The following is a 23,957-nucleotide window of genomic DNA, read 5'->3' on the forward strand; positions in this document are numbered from 1 at the left end:
ATGGCCTGTAATGAAAGGGTATTACTGGCTGGTACTCAAATGGTTGAGCAGAATGAGGAAGGCTCAGGACCTCTGTCAGGCTATTAAGTCCTATATCTTCATTGAGGACATTTTGGCTAGCGTTGGACTTCAAATTTATGGAGCTTGAGGAGGTTCAATCACATAAACATAGGTTCCCATAAAGAAAAGCCCTCTATGAATGGAGGTGGCGCACCTTTCATCCACTGGTCGTCCTCCATTCATAGAATGCTTTTCATTGTGGATATGGATAGTATGGCTTCTATGGATGGAGCATGGGAGGTAGAAAGGGTGGGCATAGTTGGCACTTTGCAAGTGCCTTCCAAAAGGTGCAGCCACTCATATTAACCCCCCACAGCACCGGGAGGTCACTGCTGTGGGGGTTTCCTGGAGCAGAGGACTTCAGATTTCACCCTAACACAGCTGCCATCGGCACACTCTTCATAAGTACTTTCCCTGCTGCTGTTTTATTTATTTATTTAAAAAAAAAAAAAAAATCACCAAAAACTTTAGCTTCAAAGTGGTTCTAAAATCAGAAGGTTTTTATTATCCTAAAGCATCAAGATAAAAAACCTCCTGTGTGCAGCAGCCCCCCTAATACCTGACCCTATCTTGCTCCAGCGATGTTGCATGAGAATCTCGGCTGTCCGGGACTCTCCCTGCTCCTTGGCTTAGACAGTAGCAGGGCGCCATTGACTCCCGCCGCTGTCAATCAAAATCAGTGAGTCAATGAGCAGAGAGAAAGAGGAGGTGGGGCCGAGCCGCAGCACCACGTCTGAATGGTCACACAGAGCAGCGACTCGGCTCAGGTGCTCCCATAGCAAGCTGTTTGCTGTGGGGGCACTCGGCAGGAGGGAGGGGCCAGGAGCGCCAGTCAGGAGGAGGATCAGGGCTGCTCTGTTCAAAACCATTGCACAGAGCAGGCAAGTATAACATTTGTTATTTTTAAGTGAAAAAAAAACAAAACAAGACTTTAGTATCTCTTGAAGTTCATTGTGAAGCACATGCCTCCGACTCCTCTGTTTGGCACCCCCTCAGTCACACTAGTGATGCAGCACAGGCTGACCAGGCAGTATGCATGTCCCTTTGTAGTACATAAAGTCCACAACATATTTTTCATTCAGAATAGGACACAGCTAACATTTCTCATTAAAATTTTACATTGTGCAAAATCTAAAATAACAGCTTTATTATTAAAATACTCCAAACTTTTTTTACTTGAAAAAAACGACAAAGATTTAACAATAAACCATTTTCTTTATTTTGATATACAATAAATATAACATACAATAGCTACAGTGTGAACAATAACAGAAAGCATAAAAAAAAGCTCTAAAAACAATAAGAAATACTTAAAGTGCATTGTCTTTTGCACAGAAAAGCGTTTTGATGGGAATACCTAAACATTACCAGAATGTAGGCCAGGAAATACATACAAAATTCTGGATTATTTTGTAGTCAAGGAAAAAACACAGATACAGGCACTACAGTAAATACACATGCATAGTAGCCAACCCATCTCTGTATTTAGCGTCATGTCTAAAGCTGGCCACAGATGGATAGAACTTCACATGTAAATTCTTTTTAAAAAAAAATGCATACAAAATTTTCAGAACATTCAAATGTCGTTCGAAAGATTCCTTGCTTTCAACATTTGATTTTGGAGTGAATGGACTTTACCAAACGTAAACCACAAACAATTAAAGAAATTTGTTCATTAGAAAAATATTTTCCTTCCCGATCCTTCATAATTTCTCAGCACTGCAGTGGAAACTGAACATCGATTTGGCCCCACTAATGATTAGAAAAACAAACGACCTTTCTTAGAACATTCTTTTCTCAAGAAACTTCCTTCAAACTTCTACCCATCTATGGCCAGCTTTAGAGATACATGGCCTGTAATTACCTAGATTCAGCCAGTACCTTATCTGTGTTGAATCAGCACAGAATCTTTATATTGTACAGTGTAAGAAATCACAGCAACGAGTTGGCAACTGTGTATATTAATTCATAATACACTATCATGGGTGTGAGATGCATAGAATAAAGTCAACCCTGAGAACTGAATATAAATGATATGCTTTACCAACTGCAAAAGTGACTTTAAGAACCAGAGTATCACTGCTGGAGGATACCAGTTACCTTTTAGGCACTAAAGAAATTATATATACACACACACACACACAATGCTGACCTTTAAAGGTGGATTCCATCTAAAGATAATTTTTGGAGGACAAAGACTTGTCACCTCTGCAATGTTGGTCAAGCCTAATTTTTTATCTATTTTCAAGCATTGCTAGGGATAGATAAGTGGGAAAGGGATTAAAAAAATTAAAGATTATTTAGAAATGAATTCAGTACTGCTCACAAAAAGTCTCCAGCATGATGGAAAACGGAATTAAATTCTAGAGATGTTTTTACAGTAATTCTTTTACTACTGTGCACTAGCTAGAAGAAAAGTTGCTTTAAATCCAGATACAGTTCTTGGGGTTTGTAGTCAAATGATCTGACTGTACAGCATATGGTCAGTTTAGGACTACTGTATATATACAGAAGGAAGGGGGTTGAAAACAAGTTGTCAAATTCAATTTAATGTCTATCAAAATCCAGGTGGTGGTGAGTTTAAAGTACAATTAAAGGCAAAACAGATAGAGTGGAGATGGATTAGAACCCCTGTCAGTTTTTATTGCTGTCTGTAAGCCCAAATAGGGAGATTCACCTGTCACGTTTACTATGATCATTGAAAAGTAAATTAGAGTAAATCTCTATAAGGGCTTGCTCACACCAGCGGTATTTTTACTGTGATGCTTTACTTCATGGTAATGCTAGGAAGTATACCCTCTGTTGCTTATGGCAAGAACAGCGTCCGCAAAGCCATAATCCATTCAAGTGGGGTGTTCAAGGGGTTAAAGCAGGTAGTGAAGAGGTGGTACAGCGCCCCCTCACTGCCTGTCAAATGCTCTCTGAAGAGAGATCCATGCTCCAAAGCAAGTGTGAACAAGCACTAATGGTGCCCTGGCCTGCGGTTCTAACCTTTTCCCATTCCATCCAAAACCACATTTTTTACTTTATGTACATATTAAGTGAAATTTCAAGACAGCATTAACGTAGGCAGGGTGTCTTAATGTCATGTTTTTTCAAAACAAGATCACATTTAGAAATACATATACGTGTGGAGTTAAACCCCGCGCTCCCACCTGTATTTTTAAGACTTGAAATTGAATTTGCTGCTCTGTGGGTAAAAAAGGAAACCCCCCTCCCCAAACCAATGAAACTATGCGGTGGCATCACAATGGGTGGTTTGTTATAGCTGTCATTTCTGGGTGATACTGGGTATCACTAAAAAAAAAAAAAAAAAAAAAAAAAAAAAAAAAATAATATATGGCATTTTACATTAAAAGTCCTTTAAAATTTAGAAGACTTGAAAAAACTAAAACCTACCAGTTTTAAGAACTGTAGGAAGAATTGGCCCAGTCACTTCAATATTTCTGGTCAGCTAATCCCTTAATACTCTGAATAAGCATTTAAGAACTTTTTTTTCCCTCTAGTAATCGTTAATACATTTGTTCATCTATGCTACAGTACTTAACACTTTTATTATGTTTATTTGGTGCATAGCATTACCTTTTTACATTTTAGTAATAAACTTGTAACTCTGTATTCCTACATGTAACTACAGGCTGAGATGATCAGTAGTTTTGGATATAAAGGCAATTGATTTAACCTTATGGACAGGTAGGTGTAAAACTGACTTGTGTCCGCTAACACCTGCCTACCTCCGGGTCCAATCAGGCCCACTAAAAAAAAAAAAAAAAAAACAAACAAAAAAAAAAACCCAACAAAATAAAGGGAAGGGGATGGCTTTCTTTTCCAATCTGGGGGACCATTTACATCCGGTCACCCATAGAGCAGATTGGCTCTGTCCGTGTCCGCTCTGCATAAACTGACTGAATATGTGGCATTCATCCTGCTCTGCAGGGGATCGGCTGATAAGTACCCTGCTGATTGCAGCAGAATCCGGCCCATATAAAAGGGGCCCAAGTCTACTTATTATGCTGTCAAGTGGTTTACAATCAAGGTAAGTATTTTTTTTCATCATATTTTCAAATTGAATGGCTCAGTTTGGTGGCGGATTTACTTTAAACGGGAAAAGATCCACAGTAAATCGAACAAAAGAATTACAAAAAAAATTGCAAATTTCCCCATTAACACCAATCTTTACTGTTCTAACTTCTGTACATGAGAATCTGACCTCTCTAGGTTACTGGATTTCGTACATAAATGTCCTAAATTAAATTTTTTGTTGGATAAGGCAAAGAGAAGCAGGCAAAATTAAGTAACTGACATCAGCCAATCAGATGCCATTGTGCATTGCCTGCTCTAGAAATCAGAAAATAATTGCTCTTTGGGCCTGTGGTTAAATAAGATTTGTAGTGATCTAAGAATAACAGTTTAACAGTAAAAGTTCACATTTACATACAATGGTATACATAAGAACATGCAGTAATGCACATTCAGCCCATTTTGAGCTCAGCAAAGTTTTCTAGACAAAAATGCATAATCTTATAAAACAAGCGGTTAGCAAAATTTTCAAGTTATTCAGTTTAAGCTGCAGAATAGCAAAAATGTACAAAAAATGGCAATGCTTCGATTATAAAACAGTAATACATGAACCAGCATAGTTTAGACCCAATTGGTCCTAGAGGTGCTGCACAGCAGCCATTATTATGCATCGCTATGTATAGCTTCCTTTTGGAAGTGTAGGAGAAAACATCTAATGTGGTAGAAACACCATAAAAATCAGCCTGATCACAACTACATAATACAAATACGCTACACAAAACGACTAACAAAACATGCTGTAATAAAGTATTCGGTAATGAAGTGGCTGTATATGAAAAGTTTTTTTTTGGAAGCTTTGAAGGACAGCTATGATCTGTCCTTATGGATGTACATACAGAATGAGCACATTAGAGAACTTATAAATACTTCATGGATAATGTCAAGATCAGCCGAGTAGTTTAATCTAGATAAGAAAGCAAAAATTGGGCACACATGGCCAGATGTTTTTTTAACAAAGAAGTGCAAAGAGCTCCGACGATGGCCTAGGATTTGTGACTGCCTGCACTGGGGTACTGCTCTGTGTACATTACTCCTAGTCTTACTTAATAAGGAGGTAGGTCATCTATACATCTAATTTAATTCAACCTCCCCACCAAGCAACAAAAGCTCTCTTCCTAACCAAATGTAAAGAGCAGTGATGAAAATTAAAATTGTGGATCTTAGCAGTAAAAAGTAACAAAACCTTCTATTGGTTGATACTGCTCTGTGAACCTTTTTTTTATTAAAGAGTCCTTTAAATTATGAAATGTAACAAGTCTACTGTAAAAAAAACTGAAGAGTGTCTTTACCATAATGATTTTGTGATCCAAATTTGTACACTGCTTCTGGCTTCTCTGTACAGTGTGTTTCCTAGTCCAAATGCACGCAACAGTCCCATTCCCAATACACTTGTTATGTATGTCGCTTATGTGTGATCATTCAGATGTAATGGCTCTCAGAGCATCACTACATCTGAATGGCTTGCTCATAATACCTGACCAGCAGGTGGTGCTGTACTTGTTTTCGGTCAGCTGTCCAAGAGAAATTGACAAACATTTCAAAAGTAGACTCCTTGGTTGTACTCTTAATAAGATTTTCTTCATGTACTGAGTAAAAACTAGCAACGAATTAAGATTCAGCACAGGCCGTCGGAAAAATATTTAACACTGTATTATAAAATGTACAAAGTGCAAAAAGAAAAGCTGGAATGATGAATAAATTGCAACTTCTACATTCAGCCAGTTATCCCGTTTTTTATGGCCAAGTCTAAATTGCCAAGCAGATTCCTTTTACACAGATAGATTGGGTCTAGGCTTTGATCTATAGATCCCAAATCTTAAAGTAGCAGATTACCTCCTTCGTCATACTTGAAATATTAGCACCATGCGCATAATACAAGTATATTTTTGCAATAAACAATGACTGTGCAATCACTTGAGCAACAAAGGGTCAATCTCTTCTGTCTTAACAATAAAGTTAATAATGTTATGCAACCTTCTTAGACAGAAAAAGCTTCTTCATCCTCTGTTGCTACGCTGCCACCTGCTGGCACAATATAAAATGAGGTACTGTTACGTCGCGCAATCTTTGGAGTATACCAGTGTTTAATGGCACGTAAACGCTCTTCAGCAGTCATCACGTCCAGCTGCTTAGCCCTTTGCTGGGGAGTGGGGAACAATGACCCTTGAAATATCCTGTAAACATACCTAGAATGAAAAAATATGATGCAATTAAAGGTTAAAAACAGACCATCACCCATAAAACGTCTTCTCCCCTCTCCCTCTTGCAGAATTGCAGATATTTTAGGAAAAATAAATCACCCTCTTTATTGATTTAATAGTGCCACTTTCGGATTCCTTGCCTAGGCGAGGATAACATAGGGTCAGTCAGTCACCCACTGCCTCATGGACGTCCAACTCACATGTCTGAGGAGGCAGGGTTTCAGTGCAGAGACCCACATGACATATATGCGCATGAGCAAGATCTCATACATGCGCAAACAAGCTGCAGGTCTCTGCAAGGCATACGGGACCTATCAGAGACCCACGGGCATGTCTATGCATGCAAACATTTCAAGCTCCTGATATGGGTGATGTGGGCATTCCAGGAGGTAGTAGGCTGGCCAACCCTGCATCATCCATGCCTAGGAGAAAAATTAGGAAGTGCCACTTAAAGAAAAATAATTATATTTGGGGCCTGACAGACATGTCATGTGCAAGGAACCCCCCCCCGAAATCTCCCCCTCCAAAGTGCTAGATCCTGTCACAATGTGTGACTCAATCAACTGTGCTCAAGTGGTCCAGTGTCACCTTTTTTCTTATCTGTGAGAAGATGAAGGGATCCTCATGTGCAATAATGAATTCTACAGACTGTTTCTTCCTTGGAGAGCACCAAGCAGCCAGATTCATGCTTGAGTATTGTGTCAGGTGAAACGGGTGCGATTGGACCATATAAAGTTGTTCTAAAGGCTGAAGGTTTTTACCTTCATGCATTCCAATTATAAAAGGTAAAAACCTTCAGTATGAAGCTTCTCCAGCAGCCCCCCTATTACTTACCCGAGCCTGATCGCATTCCATGTGATGTGCATTGGAGCAGTTGCTCTCCCGAGTCTCTGCCTCCTGATTGCCTGAGAGACAGCAGCAGGAGCCATTGGCTCCTGCTGTCAATCACAGCTCACAGCCAGTGAGGAGGGAACAGGGGTAGGGGTGGGTGGGGGGGTTGGGGGGGGGCTGAGCCCCGTTCTGTGTGTCCTATAAACACAGGAGTCGGGCTTGGGAGCAAGCATGCACGGGTGCCCCATAGCAAGCCTCTTCTCCTCAGAGAAGAGGAGGGGCCAGGAGCCACTAAGAGGATTTTTATAACAGCTTACCTGTAAAATCCTTTTCTTGGAGTACATCATGGGACACAGAGCCACAGTAATTACTGTATGGGTTATATGGCACCTTTAGGTGGTGGACACTGGCACATATAACCCCTCCCCTTACCGGGAGTACCTCAGTTTTGTAGCAAAGCAATACATGTGTAACCAGAAAAAGAGGAGGGACCTCTGTGTCCCATGATGTACTCCAAGAAAAGGATTTTACAGATAAGCTGTTATAAAAATCCTATTTTCTTTATTGTACATCACAGGACACAGAGCCACAGTAATAACTGTATGGGATGTTTCAGAGCAATGCCACCTGAGGGGAGGGGACACAAACAAAAGTAGGGTGCAATCAGACCTGAGGACCTATACTGCTGCCTGCAGTACTGCGCCCAAAGGCGATATCCTCATGCCTTCTTACATCCACCTGATAGAATCTGGTGAATGCATGGACTGAAGACCAGGTTGCGGCCTTGCAGATTTGAGCCATGGAGGCTTGATGATGCACTGCCCATTAAGCACTAACAGCCCTGGTGAAGAGCGCTTTGACTTGAAAAGGTGGAACCTTCTTCTTCAAGCCATAAGCTTGAATAATAACCTGCCGAATCCATTTGGCAATAGTGGATTTCAATGCTGCCTGTCCTTAACTAGAAACAAGAAAAAAACATCAGTTTTTTTAATCTGAGCAGTTGCCTTCAAATAGATCTTGACTGCTCTCACTACATCCAAAGAGTGTAGTGACTTTTCTTCCTTAGAACAGGGTTCTGGAAAAAATGAAGGTAAAACAAAATCCTGGTTTAGGTGAAAACCTGAAACCACCTTTGGCAGAAAGCTAGGATGAGGACGCAATACTATTCTATCCTTGTGAACAATTAAATATGGTTCTTTACAAGATAGAGCCGCCAACTCTGATACTCTTCTTGCAGAAGAAATGGCTACCAGAAAAACTAGCTTCCTTGTCAAAAGGACCAAAGGAAAATGTCATATCGGCTCAAAAGGCTGTTTCTGTAATTCCGACAGAACTAAATTTAAGTCCCAAGGGTTCAGGGAGCCCTAACTGGTGGATTAAGCCGCATTACCCCCTGTATAAGTCTTCGGATCAAGAATGTGAAGCAAGCGGATGCTGAAACAATACTGATAAGGCCGAGACCTGGCCCTTGATAGTACTCAAGGCTAGTTTCATTTCTATCCACATTTGCAGAAAGGCAAGAATTCTACCCATGACATACTTCCTAGGATGCCAACCCCTGGATTCACACCAAGAAACATATGCCTTCCAGACCCTATAATAAATGATTCTGGAAGCTGGCTTCCTTGCATTGATCAAGGTAGATATCACTGAGCCTGAAAGCCCACGATTCCTTAGAATGTGGGTTTCAATAGCCAAACCGTTAAATTTAGCTTTTGTAAAGTAGGATGGAACACTGGTACCTGCGATAGTAGGTCTGGAAGTGGTGGTAGGGTCCATGGGGCCCCTACCACCATCTTTACTATTTCTGCATACCAAGATCTTCTGGACCATAAGAACTACCGACTTCCTATCTCGCTTGATCCTGCAAAGAAGTCTAGGTAGCAGCAGAATAGGAGGGAATGCATAAATCAGTGAGAACTGATCCCACGGGGTCACCAATGCATCTGTTCCGCATGCGAGTGGATCCCTTGCTCTTGACACAAAGTTGTTGACTTTGTTGTTGAACCTGGATGCAAACAGATCTACATCCTGGATCCCCCATCTTTGGCATATAGCCAGGAAGATGTCGGGGTGAAGGGACCATTCCCCCGGGAACAACTGCTGGCGACTTAAGTAGTCTGCCTGCCAGTTCTCTACACCTGGAATGAAGATTGCCGAAATGCACGGCACATGTTTTTTCTGCCCAGGTAAGGATATGGTTTACCTCTCCCTGGGCTGCCTGACTTCTAGTGCCCCCTTGGTGATTGATATAAGCCACTGCTGTGGCGTTGTCGGATTGAATCCTGACAGGAGAATTCTGCAACCTGAATGTCCATGCCTTTAGAGCCAGATGCGCCACCCGAATTTCTAGAATGTTGATGGGCAAGGTCCTTTCGGTTCTGGACCATTTCCCTTGGACAGACACTTCTTCCAGGACTGCTCCCCAACCTGAAAGGCTGGCATCTGTTGTTACCAACTTCCAGGTAGCCGGTAAGAAGGATTTCCTCTGCTGCAGATTTTCGGATATCCTCCACCAACTGAGGCTCTGGCGCACTTTTGGCGACAAACGCATTGGAAAAATCTAGTGCCCGAATCTTCTTGTTCCAGGCTGCTAGGATACTGTTTTGCAGCAGTCTCGAATGAAACTGAGCATAGGGAATGGCTTCGAATGAAGCCACCATCTTCCCCAACAACCTCATACAAAGGCGAATAGAAGGACCGTGCTTTGCCCTGACCCTTGGACCAGCTCCTTTATGGTGCTGGTCTTTGCCTTGGGTAAAAACACCTTCTTCTGGGCTGTATCTATGAGCAGGACCAAGTACTCTAATCTTCTTACTGGCTTTAAAGAAGATATCTCTAGGTTGATGACCTAGGTATTCCAGGTAGTTGACTGTGGTGACCACGCTTTGGTCCAGGCGGACTACCGACCGGTCTATTAAGAGCAGGTCGTCCAGGTATGCTATTATTGTTATACCTTGAGTCCTTAATCTGGCCAGAGGAAGGGCCAGAAGTTTTGTAAACACCCGAGGTGCAGTAGCTAGACCGAAAGGCAAGGCTACAAACTGAAAATGAAGTCCTTCTACTTCGAAACGCAGATACTTCTGGTGAGCAGGGAAAATAGGTACATGAATAAAACCCTGACCCCAGCTCTTCAACAGAAACCACCATGATGACTTTTTGTGACAAAAGTCGGTCTAACTCTAAAAAGAGAGACTTCTTTTTCTCTGGATCTTAGGGGACATTTGAGCTGGAGAAGGGAACTCTTGGAACTCTTGTTTGTAACCTAGAGCTATTGTGGAGACCACCTATCTGTCCCGAAATTCTTCCTGCCAGACCTTTGGGAACCACAGAAGTCTTCCCCCCACTCTAACGAGCGGGGGCGCCCCTTCATAAAGAGGCAGGCTTTAGCGCTCTGTCTTGCGGGCTTCCTCCCCCAGGACTTCTTATTTTTTATCAGTTGGATCCCTAAGCATTTGCGCATTGTCAACCGGACAAGTCAAACTTTTATTCACAGAGGATATAGCAGCGTCAATTGCTGGTATACTCCACATCCTAATGAATTCTTCCTCCATATGATAAAGCGTTGAAAACTTAGGAGGAAAAAAGTGCTTATCTGGGTGATTCCACTCAGAATACATAAGCTTTTCTAGTAATAAATGGACAGGAAAGGCACGCAAGCCTTGCGGGGGCTTTAGTGAACCCAAACAGGAAGTGGGCTCTTCACCCGACTCTGTTAAGGGTAGCTTAAACGTGGCGCGGACCATTTCAGTAAGAGAATGCACCAGCAACTTCTCAGCGTGTGAAGCTGAAGAAGATGGAGCGGCACAGTGGTGTAGTGGATAGCACTTTCGCCTAGCAGTAAGAAGGGTCGCTGGTTTGAATCCCAACCATGACACTACCTGCCTGGAGTTTGCATGTTCTCCCTGTGCCTGCGTGGGTTTCCTCCGGGTACTCCGGTTTCCTCCCACACTCCAAAGACATGCTGGTAGGTTAATTGGATCCTGTCTAAATTGTCCCTAGTATGTATGAATGTGAGTTAGGGACCTTAGATTGTAAGCTCCTTGGGGGTAGGGACTGATGTGAATGTACATTGTATATGTAAAGCACTGCGTAAATTGACGGCACTATATAAGTAACTGAAATAAAATAATAAAATAAGATCCTTCCCCACTTGATTCCTCGGAAGAGGAATCATCAGCCTGTTCACGGTCCCCTGAGGGGGATTCATCTTCCCCCCTCCCACAGTTCCTTCGTTTGTGGATCCTGGGTAGTAGAAGGAGACCTAATGTGTTTTCTTCCACTCTGTGAAGACGTAATTAAAGCCACTAATCTTTCCTCTAAGCCACTAACAGCTGAGGAGAAAACCTGCTCAGTTATATAGACAGGGGCTGAAGTGTCGGAAGCAATTGCAGCCCCTGATGACCCTGATGGCTCATTCTGACCAGCCTTCTTAGTACGGGATGTGTTGCAGAGGGAGGGTCCTTAGGACCCGAGGGCGACCCCTTTGTGTCCTTGGTCTTTGCGGCATTTGAACCACCTCCTCTGGTCATAGTGCCGAGCACAGACGCAGATGTACCACCCAAAAAATGCACCCACTGCTGAGCAATAGTCCAGCAACTGCTGCTGCTATTAAGCTCAGCATGATGCTTAAAGTAAATGTGGCTGGGAATACCTGTGTCACTCACCCACATGCCACCCGTCCGTCTGTGTCCCTCCTAATTTTATGCACCTGAAAAAGGGTGCATTTTATAACTATGCAGCCCGCGTTGTGGATGGTAATTTGCGCCAACGCCGCTAAGCCCCGCTCCCTTCCTCCGACCTCCCATCGTGCCCCCCTCATCTATTTTAAAATAGAGTGTTTTCCCACATGAGCGGGCTTTGATCCTGCTGGACCGCATGGAGGAGGGCTGGGGGGGGGGGGGGGAGCTGCCGATGGGAACCGCCGTAATGGCAGCAGGAGCGGCCTGGCATCTGCCGTCTGATGCCATGCTCCTACTGCCTGGAGGAAGCTATCCAGGTGGGGGGACTTTCCTAGGAGGAGAAAACCCCCCTTTCCCACGACTTTACCTGGAGCCTGGACCAGTGGAAACGTGCAGCTTGTACACAGAGGCGAGGCTGACAAGCATGGAAAGGTACGTGCTCTGGACAGTCCCCGGTGGTGACTATAGGCATAGCAACATTTACGTTAAAGGAAAAAACCCACAAGAATTAGAAAAATTCCCTAGGAATCTCCCTTACCTTATCCAGCTGCAGGGTTCTGTGGTAACAGACCCAATCTTCACCTCTCACGGTGGGCTCTGTTTAGAAAACCTTCAGGGACTGGGGGCCCCTTTACTTATCATGGATCCACAGCCCTGGGCCTGTAAAAAGCACCCCGCCAGGAATATGGCTGAAAAAAACATATACTGGATCCCGGGGTCCGGCTCTCTAAAAAGAGAAGCGTTACAGGCAAAACCTCGTTTGTTCGGACACGAGGCCCGGGTGCCATTCAATTCGGCCTGGAAAAGACAAAATGGATCCGGTTGCATGGCTTGCCCCAGTAAGGAATATTCCAGCGGAGCTCAGCACAGCACATCTTTACTCGTGACCAACGCTTAAGACACTGGCGAAAAAACTGAGGTACTCCCGGTAAGGGGAGGGGTTATATGGGGAATGAACTTCCTGTTTAGGGTGTGCCAGTGTCCAATCACCTAAAGGTGCCATATAACCCATACAGTTATTACTGTGGCTCTGTGTCCTGTGATGTAAGATAAAGAAAATACCTTTAATATCAGTTTAACTACAGCAAATGGGAAATATTAGATTTTAAAATGAAAAAAAAAACCCTCTAAAAGAACATTTATTACTGTAAAACCAATCAATATGCAGCTGATCTGCAAAATTGATCAGTGCGTTGTGCGTACCCAGAGGGTCTGGCCGGCAATGCTGATCAGTGTATTCTGATGACAGGAAAGTCTGCCAGCTGTCAGGATTTCCTCATCCACCTTGAGTGTGGATGGGGAAATTGAGTCATTTTTTAAAATATTTTAACCGCATGCCGACCACCCGCCGCAGTTATACTGCGGCAACATGGCTCGGCTGCGTAAATCGGCGTCATGGTACGTTGGTACCATAGACGGGCACTAAGTGGCGCACACGCGCCCTCTGCTTGCCCATAGAGCCGAGGAAAGTGCCCGGCGGTCGCGATCACCGCCAGGCTCCCGCGATCGCTCAGGGCACAACAAAAACTGGGATCTGTGTGTGTAAACACAGTTTCCGGTTCTCTGAGGGGAGAACAGACAGATCGTATGAACAGATGATCTGTCATATCCCCTGCACAGTCCCATCCCCCCTTCAGTTAGAACAGGTAGAAGGACAAACTTAACCCCTTCACTGCCCCCTACTGGTTAACCCCTTCACTGCCAGTGACATTTTCACAGTAATCAATGCAATTTTATAGCATTGATCGCTGTAAAAATGCCAATGGTCCCAAAAATGTGTCAAAATTATCTGAAGTGTCCGCCATAATGTTGCAGTCCCGATAAAAATAAAAAAAAAATGCAGATCACCGCCATTACTAGTAAAAAAAAAATAAATAAATAATAAAAAAGCCATAAAACTATCCTATTTTTTAGACGCTGTAACTTTTGCGCAAACCAATCAATATACGCTTATTGCTATTTTTTTTACCAAAAATATGTAGAGGAATACATATCGGCCTAAACTGAGGAAAACATTTTTTTTATATATTTTTGGGGGATAATTATTATAGCAAAAAGTAAAAAATATTGTTTTTTTTTCCAAAATTGTCGCTCTTTTTTTTGTTTATAGCGCAAAAAACAAAAACCGCAGAGGCGATCAAATACCACCAAAAAAAAGCTCTATTTGCGGGGGAAAAAAAGGACATAAATTTTGTTTGGGTGCAACGTCAGATGACCGTGCAATTGTCAGTTAAAGCGACGCAGTGCCGAATCGCAAAAAGTGCTCTGGTCAGGAAGGGGGTAAAATCTTCCAGGGGTGAAGTAGTTAATTATCCATTATGGCCGCCATCATTCCCCGCTGTACCAGATTTCTGTCTGTCCTTCACTGTGCCTGGATTGTTGCCCTGTAACCCTGGACTTAGTCCCTGCAGGACCAGCTTACTGCCTGTGTCTCAGTGTGCTTGAATTGTTGCCCCGGCTTTGGATCTCTCCCTTATTGTGCCCTATGGCCACCCTGCTATATTGCCGCCTGTCCTCCACAGTATCTGGATTATTACCCTGTGGCCTTCTGAGCTGCCTCCAAATAAAGAATCCCTTGGCCAGGGGCCTTAAAGGGGTTGTAAAGGTAAAAGTTTTTTCACCTTAATGCATTATATGCATTAAGCTGAAAAAACATCCAACAATACCAGCACCCCCCCGTTTTACTTACCTGACCCCTCGAAAGTCCCGCGCTCGCTTCCGACATCCTCTTCATCGCTCAGCCTGGCCGTTAATTGGTCACAGTGGATGGATTGAAAGCACCGCAGCCATTGGCTGCTGTCAATCACATCCAATGACGCAGCACGCCGGGGTGCCGGGCTGAGTGATACATTGAACGGCTATGGCCACCGGCTGTATCACGGGAGTGTGCCCGCAAGCACTTAACACCATGCCAGAGAGCTTGCATGAAAGTGTTGAGTCCTTACGGAGAGGGTCCGAGACAGCCGCCGAGGGACCCCAGAAGACCAGGTTCGGGGCCACTCTGTGCAAAACGAGCTGCACAGTGGAGGTATAACATGTTTGTTACTTAAAAAACTTTAGTGTTACTTTAATTACCGTATTTATCGGCGTATAACAGGGACTTTTTTCCCCTTAAAATCAGGGGAAAATCGCGGGTGCATGTTATACGCCGATCCCCTGCGATCCTGACCTGTCAGAACGAAAAAATCGCTGACCGCGATTTGAAAATGGCACCGCTGGCGCCGAAATACACAGAGCCGGTCCCCGGCTCTTCTCGGCCGCTTTCGGTTTCACTCGAGCGCCGCCCGAACCTAGCCGAGTATACTCGGCTAGTTTCGGATAGCTCCGCTCACCGTCCGAGTGGAGCCGAAAGTGAACGAGAGCCGCCGAGAAGAGCCGAGGACCGGCTCTGTGTATTTCGGCGCCGGCGGCGCCATTTTCAAATCGCGGTCGGCGATTTTGAAGCTCAGAGGCTTCAGCAAGACTGCACTGGGGCAAGGCTGGACTGGGGCAATGCTGGAATGGGGCAAGGCTGCACTGGACACTGGGGAAGGCTGCACTGACATGGCTGCACTGACATGGGTGCACTGGCAAGGCTGCACTGACATGGCAGCACTAGCAAGGCTGCACTGACATGGCAGCACTAGCAAGGCTGCACTGACATGGCAGCACTAGCAAGGCTGCACTGACATGGCTGCACTGACAAGGCTGCACTGGCAAGGCTGCACTGACATGGCTGCACTGACAAGGCTGCACTAGCAAGGCTGCACTAGCAAGGCTGCACTGACAAGGCTGCACTGAGAAGGCTGCAATGAGAAGGCTGCAATGATGGGCATTTAAATGTAAGTTTTTTTCCCTTCAAGTTCCCTCCTAAAAGTTTTTTTTCCTTAAAATTCCCTCCTAAATTGAGGTGCGTGTTATATGCCGGTGCGTGTTATACGCCGATAAATACGGTAATACCATTCTTGTTTGTTCTCCAAGTGTATTTTATCCTGCTCACACCTCTGTCACAAATACCAGTCTAGTAAGAGCTTGTGGTAATCTAGCATAGTAAACCATATCATACCAAGGGGTATATAAATACTACATCGCCATTTTTCACTGTCATCAGATTTTTGCTTCTATTTTCTATTCCACATTAGAAGTCAGATTGGTTATTACTGAAAATACAGCTGTTTTCCTTTTTCTTTTTTAATATGCCCCTTCTCCTTTTTCAATTGAGCCCTTATAATACTATCAAATTGTACATATACAAATGAATGTACTTAGAAATGGGTATATCTTTATGCTGAACATTTCAGGAGCCAACCTACCAATAATGGCAGATGAGGACCAAGAAATCACTGCACTTAACAAAAGCATATTATGTATACATACCTTGGTAAAAGTGCAACTACTACAGTCATGATGCACACAAGATAGAACACTGGGTCAGCCATATGAGTGTGCAAGATCCAGTATACATTTGCAGGTGGGATACAGTTCACACAAGCTGCCGAAAGAGCCAAGGAAAAGACAAAGTAGGAGAGAACACTGAGAACCATCACTGTCCAGTGAATCCATGTCTGAAATAAGAAATAAGAAATAAGAAGTAGAATGAAAAGACATTTAATTGAGAAATACATGCTTAACAATGTTACAGATATCCAGAAAGAAAACGATCAATTTTTACAAACTACAGTTTTACAAAATGTTAGTGGAAAGCAACCAGTAAGACCGCTGCATTTATTTGCTGGCAAGCACTGGCTGCTGTGGACAGTATAACCTTCATTTAAAAGAGTTTGTTCACCTTTAAAAAAAAAAAAAAATAGCCTATACAGTCCATAAACACCATTCCACATTAAAACAAATTCAGTTTTAAAATAACACACTTATGCTCCACACCTGTAGGTCATATGTGCACGGAGTGAAGCCTGCCCCAAACACTTCTGACAGTTTTCCCAGCTCCGTCCTATCCTCTTCTCTAGGACGGACCAGCCATTAGGATGAGTGCCTCCTAGTGGTACAAGGCCGAGTGCTGTCCTGAGCCCCACACATGCACAGTGCTATCTCTTCTCTTGCCACTGCAGATGACAACAGCAGCTGCAACACTCTCTCTCCCATTGCAGCCGCTGAGCTAATATGTTCAGCGGAGTGCACAATGTGCATGTACGGCCTAGGAAGAAGAAACACACTTGATCCTGTACTGCTACATTGTCTGAGAATTCGCTGATCTTTTTTGGGTTTGGATATCACCTATTAGCAGTCTATACGTATATTCTGTATACAGGCGTATCACTAACTCTCTAGTATTGTCTTGTTAACATGGAAACTGCCTTTCTGATTAAATAAAATATTTGAATAAAAATAAAATAAAAACCTTGTATCCTCTTCTCTAGATTTTTTTCTCATAAATCGAAAGCCGGCTATACACGGACAACTATAAACTTTGAAAGAAAAGTCTAAGGACTAGGGTGGGAAATATGTCAGTCGAATGCAGTTACTGTTGGGGTATTCAGACAGTCAAGGGTGCCGTCTATCAAGAATACAATAGTTGGCAGGGGAGATTCGCTCATCCAGGCTGTTTAGTATGGAGGGTGGAATCTCTTTTTTTTTTCCTACAGCTTGCAGAGTTTAAAAGAATACAAAATAACCTTAAACAACTAAAAAGGTGCACTGAGAATGCCCTTTAAAGCGACAAGATAAGATCTGCACACACAAGATAAGCTGAAACCGTCTCTGCAAAGGGTATGTATTGCAATATGTGTAAACTAAAAACCCCTATTTTTCATTGCATAGTGTGCTTGAAAGGGTGTATAGCAGTGAGCAGAGGGTCCATCCAGAATTTGTAGTGTTAATATAGTATAGTTAAGATTTAACCACTTCCATACCAGGCACTTTCCCCCCTTCCTGCTCAGGACAATTTTCAGCTTTCAGCGCTGTCGCACTTTGAATAACAATTGTGTGGTCATGCAACACTGTACCCAAACTAAATTTTTATCAGCTTCTTCCCACAAATAGAGTTTTCTTTTGGTGGTAAAAAAAACTGATGGGCACTGATAGGTGGCACTGATGAGGAGCTACTGACAGACATTACTGATGGGGCAATGATTGGCACTTTTTTGGGCACGGATTGGCACTGTTGTGGGCACTGATAGGTGTTTATAATGGGGACAGGCTGGCAGGTGTTGGGCACCGATTGGCAGCTGATGGGCCACTTTTGTTGGAGGACTGTGCTGATAATCAATGTGCTGATTATCAGCACAGCCCCCCCACCAGACAGGGAGAGCCGCCGATTGGCACTACCTGTCAGCATGAATCATGGAGAGACGTTTATCGGCACTTCCTGGTTCAAGCAATGATCAGCTGTGATTGGTCACAGCTGATCACATAGTAAGAAGCCTCTGTCAGAGGTTTCATACCACGATCGGAGTTGCGGTGTGTCAGACTGACACACAGCTACTACCATCGCTGCGCGCTGGCTGTGTTATCCTAGACAGTCAGTCAGGATATCACAACCACTTTGCCGCCGTCATTCTGTTATATGGCAGGTGGCAAGTAGTTAAATACATGTACAAGCCATTTGGATTTGAGCACATGTATATCTTTTCTCTGTTGCAAAGGGTCTTGGACCCTATTCCTCTATACTCCTCTTACCTGAGCCCCTTTGTTTCTCCTCCCTCTTCCACAACCAGCACTGAAATGACCGGTGTTGGTGACCGAAGGGAGGGGCGATGTCAATATCCTGGACATGTTACATTACTTGGACTCAGCTTTACAGAGCAAGAGGTCACATGCTCCTCCATATGCAGAAATGTCAGTTATTTTGGTTTGTTGCAGAGGAGGAAGGAGAGGCGAGGAATCACTAGTAAGTGGGTCAGGATGTACTTTCTGCAGAGCATGAACAAAGTAGCAGGTTCTCTTTTAGTAAAAGTAACAACAACATATCAAATAGCAAAATAAAAATGTCTCCACCCTGGTTTAAAGTCGAATGTCTAGTAAGAAAAAAAAGACTTTTAAATGAAATTTCATTGTAGGAAAAGCAAGAAATAGAAACATCAAAACAGAACAGATGACCTAATGGCTCCAGAACAAGACTTGATATTCTTCCATCAGCTGTGTCTTGCCCAGCCTTCCAGCAGAAGACTACATTGTGCATTGACTCACCAGGCTCTTGCTTTCAATTAGAAGATGTAGTAAAACCACAAACAGCGTTGCTGTTATGATGAAACTCCCAAATGAAAAGATATCCATATCAGAGCCAAAATAAGACTGCAAAAATAAAGAGGAAAAGAATGAGTTGCTAATGGTTTTCATTCAATGTTATGAAGATGTTTTTTGTAGGTATAAAACAAATGCTCTATATTCTTCATGGTTTGTATAATACCTGGGCTATCACCCATCTACAAGGATGACTGATCCACTAGCATTTAAATGCTGCTTTTTCACATGTAAAACCAGATGAAGCCATTGTCACACACTAACAATGCATTTATGTACATTTCATTAATTTTGAATTTGTTACCAAGACTCGGCAACCCAAGGCACATCCACTGTAATGCACTGTATTAGGAGTATGTAGCCTGTTATCGTATAGTGAGTTGGAATGCGATTCACAATCATTACTTCTTTTATTCACGTTACTGCAATGCAATATTTGATGGGATCATAGAGATCCTGACAATGATGAGCAGGGGATTTTAGGGTAATTAAAACTTGCACATGTGGTGTCAAAATGGAGTGCCCAATCTGTCCTCCAACAAGTTGATTTAACTGCTTGTGTGCCTACAAAGTTCAACAAAGTTCTAATGGACCTAAGTAGAAAATGCATATAACTCACAGGCAAAGGAAGAGGCAACAGGTGGACCTGATCTCTACAATATCCCTGAGAGGCAGTTCTATTATATGTTGATTAACGACTCCACAACACCAGAGCAAAATCAGAACTATCGGCAAATACAAAACAGGGCCGGATCTAGGCTGTCTAATCTGGAGGTGCAGTAAAAAAAAAGTCAGGGGATACATTTTCCTCTCCTCGCTCCCTACATCCAACACAAAGCACGTTATTAGGCCAACATTTCATAACTTTTTTTTTTTTAGTTATGGCACCCTTTAAAAGTATGCAAAAATTCAGAGACAGTCAAGTTCTGAACTGTTCTTATTGGGCTGAAAGACACTGGATGATGTTGTTACCCACTCCTTGGCACCACATGGGGTGTTCCCTATTTACTGTACATCAGCATTCCCCCTTCATGACAGATTCCACCCAGCACCATCACAACATAGGCTCCCCCCTTTACAAATAGCAACAAATAGTAAACAGGTGCGGGGCATTGTACAGGCATGCCAACTTGGCATCATTGAGGCTGCGTACTGTCCTCCAGCCCCTCTACTCCCTGATACCAATGTAATTGGTCCTGGGAGGATACAGCTAAAATCTGGGAGGGGCAAAGCCCACCCAAGCACCGCCTAAGATTCGGCCCAGGTACAAAATCATCACGGTATCATCTTTCTGGTACAATAATTTTTACTGTTGCAGTTAAAAATGACAGTACAGCTGAACACCCACTCAGGGGATGCACAACAAAAAACAAATCATAGCAAAATAAGTGAAATCTTCTGCAACTAAACATTTTGGTAGTATGAAACTTCCACTGAACGACCGCAGACTTGGGTATTTGTGGGTCTGCATAAGTTACCCAAGTGTGTGGGCTTAGGGATCATGGTATCATCTTTGAAATGAAATCGGATTGCTCCATTTATACTTCACTCCTGATAAACCAGCCTGCTAAGCTAAAATAATATAAATAGGTATGTATGATAGAAAAGGAATAAAAAAAAAAAAATAAAAAAAAAATAGTTCTATAAAGTAATAATCTGCAATCTACTTACAAAGTAAGGAATGAAGAAACACGCCAAGCTTTGGTAGAAAGCATCCACTATGGTGACCCAGAACGTTGACGACCGGTAAGCCTAGAGGAGAAAAATAAAAATGACAGGAGTAATATTACGATATAGGATAAAACTGGTTTAAAAGGTTTATTTTCTCTCAACTGACCCACCCCATAACCAATGTATGCAACATGTTATTACCAGAGCTGCTTTTCAGCTTTCTTCTCAATTCAGCAGCTAATGCAGATGCTCACACCATCAGCCTGCTTTGAAATTTAATTTAACGTGATGTGAATTTAATGTTCAAATCCATCTACATAAAGTTTTGGAAAGAGTGTAGGTCATTAGGTTTTTTCAAGGCTGTGTCCCCATTGAAACTCCCCCCTCACTACTCTTTATGACATGTAAAACCTGGGGACAAGGACAGCTATAAAAATCTTTGCTTGATCTAATAAATGTTCCCCTGAATCTTCCAAGTGAATGTGTTTTATAAATGCAGCAAAAGACTCACCAATGCAGTGAATTTTCAGTGACTGTCACATTCATTAATGATAAATATGACAATAATATGAGAGGCCATAAGGTCCCAAGCTGCTCTCACCTCTGATGTTTGTCCTGATTTGTAGAGCTCTGGAAGAACAGTAAGGGTTTCTGCAGACAAATCTTGATCGAGAATACCGTAAATTATAGGTGGCACAGATGTGAAGATCAGGTTAAACAAAATTAGCATCCAAAAATCTGTCATAGCTGTTCCTGAGAAACCACAGAAGAACTGGTACCAGAAAAGAAGATTCACAAACATCTGGAGGGAGAAAACCACAACATAAGTGCACCAGATTTCCCTTTACTGTATACTGTGTTTGTAACAAAAGTGCTATTGTCATAGTCTTTTGGGCAGTGCACAAAAGCAAAGTCTGGGGGTAACTCTGCATGCATACATGTAACAATAATCATAGTAATAAAATTAATAGTAAGAATAAAAATTAATAATAATCATAGTAGTAATAACATTAATTCAGAAAAGTCAAGTACTTCTGCCCTTCTATTACTTTTACCCAATCAGCAAGGTAGTTATTAAAGCTTTAAATTAAAGTGGTTGTAAAGGCTCAAGGTTTTTTTTATCTTCATGCACCCCCTAATACTTACTTGAGCCCCATTTCGATCCAGCGATGTGCACAAGTGCCCCAGCTCTCCGAGGACTCTGCCTCCTTATTGACTGAGACAGCAGTGGGAGCAGTTGGTCAATCACAGACACTGAGCCAATCAGGGGAGAGAGTGGGTGGGGCCGAGTCATGGCTCTGTTTGTGAATGGACACACAGAGTCGCAGCTTGGACGCGAGCCTGTTCGGGTCCCCCTATTGCAAGTTGCTTGCTCTGGGGGCACTTGGCAGGAGGGAGGGGCCAGGAATGCCAGCGAAGGACTCAAGAAGAGGAGGATAGGGACTGCTTTGTGCAAAACCACTACATAGAGCAGGGAAGTATAACGTGTTTGTTAAAAAAAAAAAAAAAAAAAAAAAAAAATTGAACCTTTAACCTCTTCCCAACCAGCCGCCGCAGTTGTACTGCGGCAGGTTGGCTCAGCTGGGTGCAAAAACATTACTTTACATCGCTTTACCTTTTGACCACTAGAGGGTGTACACAGGCCACCAGGGGGGTGCGCGTGCTCGCAGCTCCCCACCGGAGCCGATGTGAGTGCCCGGCGGGCGTGATGACCGCCGGGCACCCGCGATTGCTCGTGACAGAGCGAGAACCGGGATCTGTGTATTCTCTCAGGGGAAAGGAGATAGATCGTGTGTTCATACTAAGTATGAACACCGATCTCTCTCTCCTAGTCAGTCCCATCCCCCCACATTTAGAACACACTAGGGAACACAATTAACCCCTTGATTGCCCCCTAGTATTAACTCCTTCCCTGCCAGTGACTTTTATACAGTAATTATTGCATTTTTATAGCACTGATTGCTGCATTAATTGTCAATGGTCTCAAAAATGTGTCAAAAGTGTCCGATGTGTCCGCCGCAATATCACAGTCCCGATAAAAAAATCGCAGATCGCTGCCATTACTAGTAAAGAAAAAGATATAACAAAAATGCCATAAATCTATCCCCTATTTTGTAGACACTATAACTTTTGTGCAAACCAATCAATATACGCTTATTGCGATTTTTTTAAATCAAAAATATGTAGAAGAATACATATCGGCTTAAACTAATTTAAACAATTTTTTTTTTTTTGAATTTGGGATATTATAGCAAAAACTGTTTTTTTTTTTTTCAAAATTGTTGCTCTTCTTTTGTTTATAGCGCAAAAAATAAAAACCACAGAGGTGATCAAATATCACTAAAGAAAGCTCTATATGTGGAGAAAAAAGACGTAAATTCTGTTTGGGTACAGCGTCACACGACCCCGCAATTGTCAGTTAAAGCAACGCAGTGCCATATCGCAAAAAATGGCCTGGTCATTGAGCAGCCAAATCTTCCGAGGCTGGAGTGGTTAAAGTACAGTTGTCATGAGATGACAGAGGTTCATTTAGGGTCTTACATCAGTGTTTCTCAACCTTTAAAAAAAAAGAGAGACTTCAAAAATGAATTTAACTTTATAATATAGTACCCTTTAAAATTCAATAAACAGTAATATGAGACTACCTGAGTTACAACAATATAAAGACTTTCCATTCTGATAGGTCACAGTTAAGCAGTCAGCAAACTTTGAGGGATTAGCAATAACTATAATAAAACAATCTTGTTATAAAGAAAGCAGACGTGCTTGTATTCCTGGGTAAGTTAAATTACTGTAATGTTTTGAGGTGAATCTTCCATACACTTTAAATATCTTGGGGACTCTCTGCAGCATCATTTACAAAAAAAAAAAAATCCCAATTTTTTTCAATTCAGAGACATAACAGGATCTCACTATTGAATTTTTATTTCACATCATTGTAAATCTATGAATTGAGAGACACCTCCAACAGCAGTATGTAAAGTAAGACTTCAAAGCAGAATGAAGATTATCCAGCCGGCGCTGGGACCTCAAGTACTAATTTGTTAGGATAGAATAAAAACCCTAAATTTAGTGAGCTCACTGGCTCCAGTTTGGCAGCTCACATAAAACAAGAGATCCCCCCAATCTGTAAACACTGGCAAAAAAGAACATTTAATATACATCTAAATACAGATTTAGGTTGCCAAAGAGGTCCCTTAAACCTACGTATACTTGTTTAAACTCTAAAACCAGATTTTTTTTTTTTTGAACC

The 23,957-nt window shown here is 42.6% G+C and overlaps 1 protein-coding gene across 1 annotated transcript in view; it reads right to left on the reverse strand.

The window, feature by feature from the left end:
* Window positions 1–1,255: 1,255 nt before the first annotated feature.
* Window positions 1,256–23,957, reverse strand: part of ATP10D (ATPase phospholipid transporting 10D (putative)) — a 139,569-nt gene continuing 116,867 nt past the window's right edge. The window contains exons 19-23 of the mRNA XM_073608486.1: window positions 21,306–21,506; window positions 20,705–20,785; window positions 18,980–19,084; window positions 16,211–16,398; window positions 1,256–6,326 (exon numbers count right to left, since the gene is read on the reverse strand). Of these exons, the coding sequence (XP_073464587.1) occupies window positions 6,119–6,326; window positions 16,211–16,398; window positions 18,980–19,084; window positions 20,705–20,785; window positions 21,306–21,506 (783 nt within the window). The 3' untranslated portion in view covers window positions 1,256–6,118. The remainder of the gene's footprint in view (window positions 6,327–16,210; window positions 16,399–18,979; window positions 19,085–20,704; window positions 20,786–21,305; window positions 21,507–23,957) is intronic.

The sequence above is a fragment of the Aquarana catesbeiana genome, linkage group LG01, assembly GCF_042186555.1.
Source record: "Aquarana catesbeiana isolate 2022-GZ linkage group LG01, ASM4218655v1, whole genome shotgun sequence".
NCBI lineage: Eukaryota > Metazoa > Chordata > Amphibia > Anura > Ranidae > Aquarana > Aquarana catesbeiana.